The 14002-nt window shown below is 39.3% G+C and overlaps 1 protein-coding gene across 3 annotated transcripts in view; it reads right to left on the bottom strand.

Annotated features, from left to right (window-relative positions):
• myh11a (myosin, heavy chain 11a, smooth muscle) overlaps positions 1-7440 on the bottom strand; it is a 32610-nt gene extending 25170 nt beyond the window's left edge. For all 3 annotated transcript variants that reach the window (XM_064322775.1, XM_064322773.1, XM_064322774.1), the window contains exons 1-3: positions 7281-7440; positions 930-1293; positions 123-279 (exon numbers count right to left, since the gene is read on the bottom strand). In XM_064322775.1, the coding sequence (XP_064178845.1) occupies positions 123-279; positions 930-1274 (502 nt within the window). In that variant the 5' untranslated portion in view covers positions 1275-1293; positions 7281-7440. The remainder of the gene's footprint in view (positions 1-122; positions 280-929; positions 1294-7280) is intronic.
• Positions 7441-14002: the final 6562 nt, after the last annotated feature.

Genomic DNA, 14002 nt, shown 5'->3' with positions numbered 1-14002 from the left:
AGAGTAGCCAGAGGAAAACTTCACAGTTTACAACCTTCACAACAATGACTGCTACCGGACAGCCCAGAGGCTGCTTCTGCACTCAATATTGTGTGTTTGATGCAAGTGGCCAGTGTTGTTACCTTGCATCATGTTCCTGTAGGCATTGTCGGTGATGGAGTAGATGTGGGGGGGCACTTCATGGCGTTTCTTCCCTTTGTACATTTCAATAATCTTCTCAGAATAAATGGGCAGCATTTTATAGGGGTTTACCACCACACAAAACAGGCCAGAGTAAGTCTGAGGGAAAGGAAGGCACAGTCAATACCTGTACAGTTACACATGCTCATACACTTCATGTGAAGAGGCAGGAAGAGGAAGGACAGAACCTCAAGTGCACTCTGAATATGTTTAATTAAACCAGCAATAACAAGTTTAATGCCAAGCGTTTGGGGAATGTGTGACATGCTTGAAATACACAGAGCAAGTTCAATCAGGAAACTCTTGCTGCAGCTGACCATTGGGAAACCACAGCGACCACATATTCTCATACTCAATCAATCACATGCACACATCACCAATGGAGCGCCTTTATTAAACTGACAGTTAGATCTCAGTGCTTCTCATTGCCAGTTGTTCAACCTGTTGTTTGGATCGCTTTTTTAACCTATCACTGTTTGATAGGTTAGTGAAGCTGGTGTGTGTACAAACGTGTGTGAGGCTGGTGTGTGTACCAAAAGCTGATCCATTCAACAGTAATAATATCAGGGGTCAAACCAGAGTTGAATCATTCAACTTTAGCAATCTGATCTATAGTGATAAAAATATTGCAAGAAAAAAAAGGTGTTCACAGCAGACACATGCAGAGGTAGGGCACAACCACAATCCCCGGCAACTTAAAGTGGACTTAAAGTGACTGAACTCCCGTGTGCCTAGAGTGCTGTACTCACATAGATGAGCCCAGAGAAGTACCTCTCCCTCAGGTTGTGCAGCACGGACGCCTCGTTCAGGCAGGTCAGCTCCGCCATGTCCTCCACCTTACTGAATTTGGGCGGGTTCATCTTCTGGATGTCATCTTTGTTGATGGTCACCTTCTTGCCATTGTCCGCCAGCTCCACCAGCACTTCATCGCCATGCTCCTCCTTGATGCTGGCTGCTTCGAACCCGTGTTTCTCAGAAGGGACCCACACCAGCTTCTTTGCAGCCCAGTCTGCTTGGGCCACTGGACTGTTGATGAAGTCCTTGTCGAGGAAGAGAAACTTCTCATCCTCACTCAAGCCTGATTTTTTGGACATCTTGAACTCAGGGGATGAGCTGAAAGAAAATAAGTCATTATTAGAACAGCTTATTGCTATATTTAAAAATGATCTGCATCAAGTTGGGAAAAAGGACCCTTACAGTATACTTCATTGACTCCATGGAAGTGTTTCAGATCTCACTATTTTCAAAATAATTTTTCAAATGAATGACTGATAACTGTAAAAATCATTATTATTTATTTAAAATGTAAAAATTTTGAATAAATAATAATATTAAAAAGTGCATCGATACTCTACTGCGATGCCAGTATAGTACGAAGGATAGGGAGCTGGGGTAGTAACTCAAATGTTTCAGGCTACAGTGCTACCATTGTACCCTTGAGCAAGACACTTGACCTGAATTACTTCAGTAAAATATCCAGCTGTAAAAAAACAGATTTTATGTATACTAAAAACAGTAAGCTGAGTAAGGCACTCTGGACAAGAGTCTCTACTAAATACAAAAATGTAATAAAATGTAATAAAATTGAGAAAAACACATATCACACAATATAGTATTTTATTATGAATTAAGTGGATGTGTGATTTTTTCTTAAATGGATAGATATTCTACAAATACTGCCGACTGACATTCAAGAAGCTTAACATATTACATAACATGCTAATTATAGGTCTGTGTATTATTAACAAGTATACAAAAACTTGCATGGATTCCAGTGGTACACCTCACGAAACACCATAAGAAGGAAAAGGTACTGAAAGGGTTAATTTCTTTTTATCTGTCAGTTGTTGTGGTGCTCAACATTCTCATAGACTCAACACTCCCCTCCCACCCTCACCCCACATACACATGTATACATACAATCACACACAGACGTCCCACGGGGGAGACCATTACCCTAATTTAGGACCGTGGCTGGGAAATGACAAATGTTACAATGCGCGACAGAAAAATAGGGGTCTCTTAATCACTTAAAGTTTTCATGCACAAGTACACATACAAAATAGGAATAGGGACTTAAATCACATGCATAATCATGTAATAACTGCAGCAGCAACCATAGCGGCTCCTCTCAGGAGCAGGGCAATGGACCCATGGTGCGATGACCATATAAGGGCACCTTCTCTGCTGCAGCCCTCTTTCTGTAGACCTAAACAGCAAAGCTAGTGAACTCCCAAACAAAGCCCTTATAGGGAATAGTATGCCTCCAGCTGGCCTCACGGTTTACGCCAAAATGATAACATGGAGCAGAGAGCTGCTGGGGGCAGGGTTAAATGTTACAGCAGCTATTTTCCCCTCTCTTTTACACAGCACACACAACACTGAGGAGATGTTACAAGGATGCTTCGGCTACTGGAGTCATGCTAACAGGTGCACTGGAAACCTGTACCATTCTAAAAACATACAGAAAATACATACTGTATATAATAATTATGCATACGAAAGTGACTAAATAAACATGTTAAACCTTTTAAATTTTCACCTTGTACTGTCACTAATACATCTGACAGTTTTACTGAAGCAACTGTGAATATGTGTTACGAGGCTTTTTTAAAGTCTTCTCTTACTTTTAGTCTCCTAGCAGAAAATTATTTTATTGTTTCAAAGTTTAAAAAATCTTATAAAAATCCACTTTCAGCTGTTACTGATTTCATAATTAAATGTTCTTCAAAAGAGCAACTGGTAAAAGACATTAAAATTAAAATTTATGTTCTTTTTCCGGAATCTTCCGGAGGGTGTGCAGTCCAAGCAAGGCACCATTAACCTCGGGAAGGACCAGACTCCCTAATGTGCCATTCACTGGTCAGCACGTCAGCCGCAGCCAGAGACCACTCAATCAACCCAAGCAGACCTTTCACTCCCAGGGCCTGTTTCTGACTGGCCCTGGTCCTTTGAAGAATGGGAACCATGCAGGCAAACTATAGTCCCTCCTGGGAGCAATTTGCTCCACATGATGTTTTTTTTTTGGCATAAACCATAAAACCACTAAAATGTTTGTATACAAAAAACGTAACACTTGGTAAGGGAAAATTTGTTTAGCACTAAACCATAACATTTTGGTATTTGGCATGGGAGCAAAACATTGGAAAATACAATATGGACAACAGAATGTTCTAAATACTTGAGGTTTAAGGGAGGTAATAATTATAGGTATATACAAAAATTAGGTGAAATTGGACTGATTTGGCCCCGACCCTGGAAATGATGTGTGCGTTTCTGATCCTCTTTGATGCTAACAACGTCCAAGAAGATTCTCTCTCCCACCCAATCAGGTCAATGTAGGCAGCTTCCCCCCCACTCACTGCAGACCTGGAGACAGATGTCTGGGATGTGTTGACAGTATAACAGTTTGCTGATAAGCACAAGCAAGAGTGGACAGCAATTTGTAGATGCCCTGGAAACAAAGCACAGCTGGCCTGCTTAGCTTTCGGAAGTCCCTGTTTGTCAACACTCTCACGAGATAGAGACAAATGATACAAAATAGTCTTCACATTTTAACTTACAGAATGCTGTAGTTTTAATCTTGATCTAAGCCTGTTGTCACACAAGGAGTCATACAGGAAAAATGTAAAATGACCATACTTACACCATCTCTACAAATGTTATTGCACTACGGAATTAGGTTGGTGCTATCTAAGCTATATACCCAGTGTATGCTCAGTTAACAGACTGGAATTAATGTATGGATCAAAAGAATGGGTCACTGACACATTTATCATATTCCATTATAGTTTCATCATTCTAGTTCTGTTATTTCGACTTGCAGGTTCAAGAGGACAAATGGACAACATTATGAGGAAATCCTGAATGGCAAGTTATGAAGAGGAACTAGTTAGACTGATCTCTACTGCTGTGCTGAGAGGGTAACCACAGATATATAGAAATATTCAGAGGCTCTGTGTTGCCAAAGCAAAATCAATCCTAGAACAATAGGAAAAAAGTGCTGGTGATCTCTGGAGCTGTGATGAGCAGGGACAGGCATTCTACAGGGGCTGAGACGGCTAAGGAAGTCCCACCCCCCAACCCCCACCCTCCCCTCCTCGAGCTGCCTTTTCACCCTAAAGTGATAAAACCAAGGTAGTCCCTGTGAAGTAATCCAGGTATGGATCTTTCTTTTTTAAAAAACAAAGTAGCATTGTAGCTTAGGGGCAAATCAAACAAACATAACGAGGACTTGCGATTTCTGTTCTTTAGGGGCCAAAGGATTAACCAGGTGAAGTGTCTGCTGAGAAAAATGATTGGAGGGTAAAGTTGTTCTAAGGGAGCAGAGAAAAACTAGAGAGAAAACTTTCTAAATAAAGACTTAACTTCCTGCACAGTAACTTGCTTCATGTCCACTGATTGACCTATAAAGGTTTTCCAAAAACAAACAAGAAAATGTAACGTTCCCTTTCACACGAGCCGAAAATACTTCTTAATCACTTGGGATAACATGCTATGGCTGGTTTCAGGAACACGGGGACCACATTTAAAATAGCTATATTTTGGAAATTCAATTGAACATGCTAATGGTAAACTAAAGGGCCAAATTATGTTTTGTCATTATGAAAATAATTATGGAAGGAATGAGATGAATGAGGCTCCTTGCACTGCGTAGAAATGGGACTGGTGCCCAGGAAATCATGTGACCTTCTAATTTGCAGGGGTAAAGCAATGATCCCAGGGCCTGTGAAAGGTTCTAACCTTCTCCTGAACTCCACCCACTGACTATCTCTCTCCCATTTTAGACAGGGCAGTCCAAATCCCTGTAACATCAGATTTACATTATGAACTTCAAAAATAATATTTTATTAGGGATATCAAATTCAGCCAACAGCAAATGTAGACCTTGGAAACTATGTGCATGGACAATAACCAATCAATGACTTCAATAAAATACATTATATTTAATAGAAACAGGCATCAGGTTTAGCTAGAGACAGCAGAAAGGCCACATTGCTTATTGAGAACACTACACAATGTAAAAAATACCATAAATAGACCAATGAAAAACTGTTTTTGACAACATTACATCATAACTGTTTAACCTGCAAAATCATCACCCTCAAATATTTTAATCTCTTATCAGTTACATTAATTATATTTACTCTGACAACCAGGAGTCAATTGGATGTAAAGGGCATTTCTGGATAGCACAAGCTGAACTTCTCAGACATTAGATGGCTCTATTTTACTTGACAACACCTAAATAATATACTTATTCTTGTATGCATACTGGTGACCATATTTTCATCTTAATCTGAAGCAGGAAGAATTGTCTTTGTACACATGGAAGATGGATTTCATGTATGCTGCAGGCTAATCCAGGATCAGTTACACTGCTGAAGAGAATTCAATGTGGTTTTCACTGACTTCCAAATCTCCAAAATCTCAAATGAAAGTCTGCCTGACAGACAACCTCCCTCTCTTCAAATGGAATTAACAAGATGAATCATTCAAACAGAAACAGCTTTAAAAATATTGAATATAACAATTGCTCTACATTAGCCAGAAACCATTAAAGAAAATGAAAATGCTTGAAGACTACTATTAGGCTACGTTTAATGTCAAAACTGAAAGATAACAGCCGCAATTTCTGAACAAGCAGTAAACAAGCAATATTAGTTAAATAGATAAGACTTGTTGGACAACAGCACAAAAAACTGCTGTTTGTTGTGCTTCATAACACCATGGAGCTCACCTCATTAATAAACCTTGTCATCATTTTCCTGCCCAATGACCATACTTCTTTCGGCCGTCAAACAAAAAAGATAAAAAGGTGACAGCCCCACATGGTTTTAACTGACTGCATTAAATACCCATATTTGGAGAACAGGAAACCTCTTGGTTAGGGTTTAGCTTATTTCTTCTCCCCTTAGCCAAGTCAGCTTCCTTCAGTTTCCTACAGCATTGTTAATACTAACAAAGAAACAAACCTTGGTAAGTCAAACACTTTTTAACCAGGTCACAGCATTGAAAACAGATGGTTCTTCCTCTAAAAGGGAATATCAAAAAACTGTTTTAAACAAGGATGCTCAGCTGTGTGAGCTGGGGTAGACTGTTCACCATGGTGACATGACAGATTTGACATTGAGTGCCAAAACAATAGTACCATTTAAACTGTAGGTATCCTAAAGTTCACAGAGTCATTCTCCAAGGCCAAATAGGCATTAAAGTGTCTTTAATTAACAATTTTATTCATAGGTTCTATTTGTCTTCAGTCCAATCATACAATTCCTGACAATATGAAACAGGTGTAAACAAGGCAGGACATTTTCCAAGACTGTTGACAGTCTCGTGTTTATAACAAACCCTCTTATTTACATAAGAAACCCTAGCACTAGCACTCTAAATTAATAGGTCCAAGAGTTTCCCTTTAAAATGCCTTTGGAAATACCCCTGAGGTAGTAAATGGTTTTAATACATGACAATGATGCAGGAAGCCACAACAGACCACAGCATCCTCCTTCCCATAACCCCCTAATACACACTCATGTACAGCAGTGGCTTTCAAAAACAATGACATTTAAAAAAAAAGAAAGCCACACCTTTAGCCTTTTCTGGATGTTTCAATTTAAAAAATAATAATAATAAAAAAAATAAAAAAATAAAAACATACAGAATCCATGCAAATAAAACGAAAAATAAGTCTCGTCTGTACAAAACTGTCTGCCCCTTTTTTAATCTTCTGCTGTTGCTTTCCTTATTAGCTTTCTCATTATTGTACACGAGAGATGAAGTAGTTCTTTAAACTCAGCGTGAGTCGAGTGGAACGCATCATTGGCTTTATCACTGCCAAATCCGTGACCAGAACAATTCAAGCCCTGTTACCTGTTTCGTGCTTCAAGTAACAGCAAAAGGTTACTGCACTCACGGCACTTAAAGTACATTTACTAAACCAAAATGATGCGGAAAGCCTCCTTTAATTGTTATCGAGGACTAGTTAAGCGCTACATGAACCAGGAACGATTATGTGCATTCATAAAAGGTGGACACTAATGCAAAAGAACAAATTCATGAAACGCTACGACAACATCTGAAAAAACATTAGAATTACTCACAGGAATTACTGTTGATTATCTCCTGGATTTTGGGGATTTGGAGAGTTCTGTGTTTGCGGGGTACTCCACAGACGAACAGTCCAAATTACTTCAGTCATTGTTCACTACAGTATTTAAACAGAGCCGCCCAGCTCGAGGGAGGAGCGGCACGCTCAGGTCCTCCTCTCCTTTCTTTAATACGCAAGCATCTACAACACGCATATTGCCGGCTAGACATTCTACACACAAATGTGCGCATTGGAGTTATACATTTCTGGAAAATGCTAATAATGGCTTGATTCAAGTACTGTTGTGAAGAAATGCTTTTACAATACCACACCCACGCAAAAGACGACAACGCAATCAGTATAAAACATTGAACCGACATTGCAATTGTGTATGCGAAATACTCTAGACCTATGTGCAAGGTAGTTCTCTTTTTTTATTCTAAAACATTTCCCTTAATCTTCACACTCGTTTCCTGTGCGGTATTCTGAAGGCAAGCAAGCTGTTAAGTCGGGGACGGTCAAGTGTCACAGGCTTGACGCATTAATGTCATTTGTTGCTACTGTGTAGCTACATATGTAAATAAAAAAGACATTTGAAGAATGAATAGTTCACATAAAATATACTTGATTTTAAGATCAAGCCTGTGTGCACTTCAGGGAAAATTGATATATGATTATAAATTGTTGAACATCATGAAACGATCACGTGAAAGCTATTTAAATGTTTTTTTAATTCAAATTGAACATGGGATGATTATATTGTAATGACATTCGGACATAAACTGAGCATGTCCAATGGATGCTTTGCTGTTGTATCCTCTTGATTTTTCCCTCTAGGTTTGTTCTTATATTGTGATTTTAATTTTTGAGCAGATAACATCATAAGAGCATTGAATTGCATTGGAAGCTCGCAACACCACAATGCACACATTGTATATCCCCAGAGATACAGTATGATCTATTACCTAGGTATTTGTGCTCCAGTAACTAATCTTTAACCACCATTCTTCCAAATACGAATATTGATTAAATTTATCTATCTATTTATTAAATCTATTACAAGTATTGAGTCCTGACTCAAACTGGTTTTTCAGCTGACATCACTTGATAATCACAAGAAGGCTTTGACCCATGATAAGAAAAGCAGTGACTGCAAAAAAGTAAACTCATACTTTGATAACATAGAACTATGACACATAAAAAGCATTGGGGATTCCATGATGGTGCTTAAAAGGTCATCATTTAAAATGTCATTTAAAGTAGCTTACAGGGCTAGCAGAGTGACAGTCTTTCGGGCTGGACATCCTACATATTCAAGTTGATAGCATGTTCTTTGTACACAGTAAAATGTATTGATTTAAACTAGCTCAAATAAAGAACAATCAATCCCTAGTGAGCTCATATAAACTGTTAAATTAATACTGTGCCTTTTATTATGTAAATTAGAGTGAAAGAATGAGCATAAGGGATGCTTCAGGAGAAAAGATGTGCCAACCATCATTATTTAGGGATATTGGCTCTTGGTGTGAGTTCAAGTGCCAGACACAATCCCAAAAAGGATAACCAGCTTTAATCAAAGGTGGAATCCCTGCAGATGCAAGGAGGGTGATTCCTCCCACATGTACACAACTGGAAAAACAAGTCCTACCCATCTGTGTGCCCCCTATCATTATACACATTGCATTCCTCTTCAACTCCAAACTGCCCACCTTCCTCTCCGATGCAACTTCCTATATAAGGACAACCACCTAATTTGTCCAATAAATCATGGTCTGGACACCTGGCTTTTCCAGGGCCCGAGATAGATAGGTATGTGTGCAAGAGTGATGCCGAGTGCTGACAGAGATGGAGGACACCAGGGTTTGGATGGGGGCAGCGGTCTCTGGTCATCATCAACACAGGGAATAGAGCGAAGTGAGGAAGCAGAGAGCTGGGGGTTCTGGGTAACAGGGAGTGAGAGACGCATGGGGCTGCACAGGCTTTGCGTGCCATATATGGACAGTGGCGTCTGTGAGGAATCTCTGCAACATTCTCTGTTTGAAAGTGTAGTGAAAGCGGCACGGGCCACTGACTAAATATGGTGCAACGGCGATGCCATTGTGAAGACAAACAGCGCAGCGAGCGTGGAGGCGGCTTTAACTTATTTACTTGCTAACATCTCCCTCTATGTTGATTCTCTGGTCTGTGCCATTTATCAACAATTGATCATTCATTTAAAATTTTATCTCAGGCATGTCTGTCCAGCGAATTGAGCAATACATTTCCCAGAATGGAGACCCTGAGGAATGCTAAATAACTTGATGAATGATGTAGACAACTGTAATCTGGCACTCTTGTTCAGATAAGCATACAGTCTTTTTTGCCAACAAGTATGGTATTGATTGCAAGCAAAAAGAGAAGCCTAGTCTATATGAATTTAGCATCTGTACATTATTGCTCACTGTTAATCTCCTTCTCTCAATTTTACTCTGAACAAATGGAGATTTGACGACCAGCTGGCACCAGGGTATTGGACATTTCACAGGACGCAAGCTGACGCACAATGTGCAAGGGAGCCACGGGATGGAAAAACTTCAGGGGATCAAGTGCCTGAGCTGTCTCAGGCCTTCCTGAAAACAGCCTGTCAACCGAAGCACAGCCAAAACATGCTGGGCTTGTCTTCAGTTCGAAGTACCCCTGTGAAATGTAACCTCGATGACAAGTTATTCCTTGAAGCCATGGGAAGAAAGGCATATCCAGTCAATGAGGTTTGTGAGGAAAGTGAGGTTTCTCCACTTGCAACAAAGTTTATTTTCACATTGAGACAGTAAATATGGATTGATACACTGAGAGGGTCAGAACAGGCGACTCCCATTACAGAATCACAAAGAAATTAAAGTACAATTAAATTGTGTAATAAAAAGACTGCTTTCTGTATTTCTACTTATTCATGCCCCAGAACTACCCAGAATCACCATTAGTGTGCAGTTTTTTTGTTTACAAAAATTATAAAAGATAATTTTGGAAAGTCATGAACTGTACAATGCCATGAAAAATTATTTCCCCCCTTTCTGATTTCCTCTATTATTGCATATTTGACACTGAAGGATTTCATATCTTTAAATAAAATGCAATATTAGACAAAGCGAATCTGAATAAACATAAAACACGTTTCAATTATTTATCTAATTTATTTAATGAAAAAAGTTATCAAACACCCATATCACCCATGTGAACAAGTAATGGCCCCCTTAGTAACTCAGTAATCAGTCAATTAACCAAATTTGATCATTAGATTTAGATTAGATGCTGATTGAACACAGCCAGGCTTGACTGCAGCCAGGAATTTTTAATCTAAACCTCACTCATATTGAACCTTACCATCAGAGTGCAGTAGTCACCACAAGGTTTCCATAAGCATACTATGCCACAATCAGAGGAAATTCCATAAGTGACGAGAAATAAATTTGTTGAAATATATTAGTCTGGAAAGGGTTACAAAGCCATTTTCTAAGGTTCAGGGTCTCCACTTAACCACAGTGAGAGCCATTATCTCCAAATGGAGAACACTTGGAACTGTGATTAATCTTCCCAGGAGTGACCAACCGCTGACCAATGACACAATAGGAAATGGGCATGGGCAAAAATAGGATTCATAGGAGAGCAGCAAAGCAGAAACAACTGCATCTCGAGAAACATCAATGCTTGTCTCAAATTTTGGGATAATGTTCTATGGACAAGTAAGTCAAAAGTGAAACGTTTTGGATGATATAGGTCCCATTATGTCTGGCGTAAAGTAAATACAAGATTTCACAGTAAAAACACCATACCAACAGTCAAACATGGTGGTAGTGTGATAGTGTGATGTTTTGCTGCCTCAGGCAGCCAAATCCATATCTCAATGGCTGAAAATAAACAAAATGTTTAAAAAAATAAACTTTTTAAAAAAAAGTTTTGAAGTGGCCTAGTCATTACAGTCTTAACTTGAACCCAATAGACATACTGTGGCAGGACCTGGAATGGGAGGTTCATGCCTGAGAGCCTAACAGTTTGTCTGAATTAAAGCAGTTCCGTAAAGAAGAGTGGGCTAAAATTCCTCCACAGTGATGTGAAAGACGGATATCAAATTATAGGAAGCATTTGGTTGCAGTTATTGCTACTAAAGGTGGTGCACCAGTTATTAAATTTAAGGGGGTAATTTTCACATGGGTGATATGGGTGCTTGATAACTTTTTCATTAAATAAATGAAATAATAATTTTAAAAATGTGTTTTCTGTTTAATCAGGTTGCCTTTGTCTAATATAACATTTCGTCTAAAGATCTGAAACCATTCAGTGTGAGAAACATGCAATAATAGAGGAAATCAGGAAGGGGTTAAATACTTTTTCATGGCACTGTATATACAGTATGTACATCAGAAATAAGAGATGAAAGAGACATCTCAAGAAAGATGGTACATTCATGGTGTTTTTCAATGACCCTGTTTGTTCTCTTCACCATTCTTCATAGTGTGATGAGGATCACACTATGAAGAATAAATCATTTGTTCTTTTTGTCCAAATCCTGGATCTTTTTGACCGAACTGGAATTCAATTCTAATTTAAGCTCAGAACAAACAACGCATCTGTCAGGAACATGTGCACTTAACTGACACAAATGGATTTTGTGGAATATAGGGGAAGTGCACTACATTTAAAATTCCAGTAGACCTGGAATGAATCCCCTAAACCAAGAACACTCACAAATTCCATGGTCATTTTGCTAATTAAAAAATGTGTTCAGTTCAGTTAAAATCTGTTTTAGTTATGATCACAAACATAGACTGCCAAATACTACTACTAAAAACCCTTTACTACGAACCATGTATAGTGAAAAGGTTTGATAGTGCCCATGAACAGTAGATAAGAGTGTTCAGTTCCCATATACGGTGTGTGAGGAAATGACATGGGGTAAAGCTCGCCACAGCAGATGCTTCTGTGACTTGTACTGGGTCTTGGCCGAAGGGACACTGCTTCCACTCCCATTTCTCTGAAACTGCACGGGGGCGGGCAAATTGTGCTTTGCGTAGCGGTCTGATGCAATAACATTATCCAACTCCATCTCAACAATTTTCTGAGTATTATAGAAATGCTCATTCCTTTTTTTATGTTTCTTTATTTTAAATGTAATGGGTTGACTTTAAAAGACTGTCCTCTGAAAGTGCAACCATATATGGGTGAAATATGAAATGTTTGGACTCCCAGGTGAGGCATCAGGCTACAGCACTGGTTTCTAATGTAGCGACGTGCCCTGTGGTCCAAAACTGAATCCCAAACGTGCCAGTGACGGCTGGCTGGGATTCCCATGAAGGGGGGAGGGGCGGGGGGTGTACTTTCCAGTTTCCCCCGTATCCTCACCCAAGACTCCTTTGGCCCATCAGGTGCCTGCAATCTACCTTGCATGACCTACAATCATCCAATGTAATGACTGCGCAGCTCAGCTACTGAACTGCAGAATTAAAAGTTGCAGCTGGTTGAATGCACTTTGTAGGACATGCGCTTGTCTGTACTTATATCAAAGCGATTCGAATACCTGTCAGGATCTTTGGGGAACCGGTGAAAGGCAAGCTCTGGACTTATACTTGGATAGTTCTGACAATTTATTGCTGAACACTGTTTTAGGTTTTTCCATTTCTTTTCCCCGCGGCTGATCTGTAGTCTTCATGTTGTTGACTGGATCAATCAGCTTGAGAATTCGGCAGATTCAGTCCATAATGGCAGCACCGCTACGCGAGCGCGCTCTTCAGGCGGTTACAGAAAAATGACCTGAGTGTCGCCTCTTGGTATTCGAATCTCTTTGCTTATATAGTCGAGTGTTCCGCAAGGTAAAAATGTGATATAAATATACAATACAAAAACAGCATAACATAGCATAACATTATTGGTACTGATAGAAAATGCAGAAATTACAGAAATTTGTACATTAGATTTCTGTTGTTTGCCTTCAGTATACATTAACTGAACTGATTATAGCCTTACTGTTTTAGGGAATGTATGGGAAATGTTTCCACTGCATTTACCCAGCACAACAGCAGTGCATGTGTCCCCCTGTGTTACAAATCATGACAGATAAGAGATCTGGGTTATACTCAAGCCCTTTCCTTTTTTACCCAGAAGCGGCCATCATAGCTCAGAATTCTCCTTATACAGCCAGTGTCCATATCTGCAGACATCTGGCTGGATTTCAGAGGGAATTTATAGGAGGGAGGGGAAGATTAAATTACGTGCCTTGTAAAATAAATCCCCTCATCGCATGAGGCATCTTGGCTGAAATAAGTTACATGTATGCAATATTTCAGAGCTATCTTTCGTGTCGTATATTATTGACATACTACAAACACCATAAATATGGCATAGCTGTGAGAGTGAAAATAGATCTCACATGATTGCAATTCATGTTGGTCCACTGACTTTATAGTGTGGTGCCTGAGGCCGTGCTAGTTATAGATGTAAATTTAAATTCTAATAAACTACTGCCACCATGTGATGAGAAAAAAAACTGCACACTACAAATTTTAGGTCTAGTTTTATTATTATAACTTTTGACTTTGACTAGCTAAACCTCAAATGTAGCTAGGCTAACGTTTCCGTCTGAATTGAAAGCCATGTTTTACACCAAGATTGCAATGTGAAAAAGTGTTGAAATATGTTTTTGCTTCAAAAGCCAGTATGATATCAAATTTTATGGTGTTATGGGATCAACAGACAAAACTTAAG

The sequence above is a fragment of the Anguilla rostrata genome, chromosome 2 (genome assembly GCF_018555375.3).
Source record: "Anguilla rostrata isolate EN2019 chromosome 2, ASM1855537v3, whole genome shotgun sequence".
Classification (NCBI taxonomy): domain Eukaryota; kingdom Metazoa; phylum Chordata; class Actinopteri; order Anguilliformes; family Anguillidae; genus Anguilla; species Anguilla rostrata.
The sequence above is the reverse complement of the archived record's forward strand: the minus strand, read 5'-3'. Positions and strand labels throughout refer to the sequence as shown.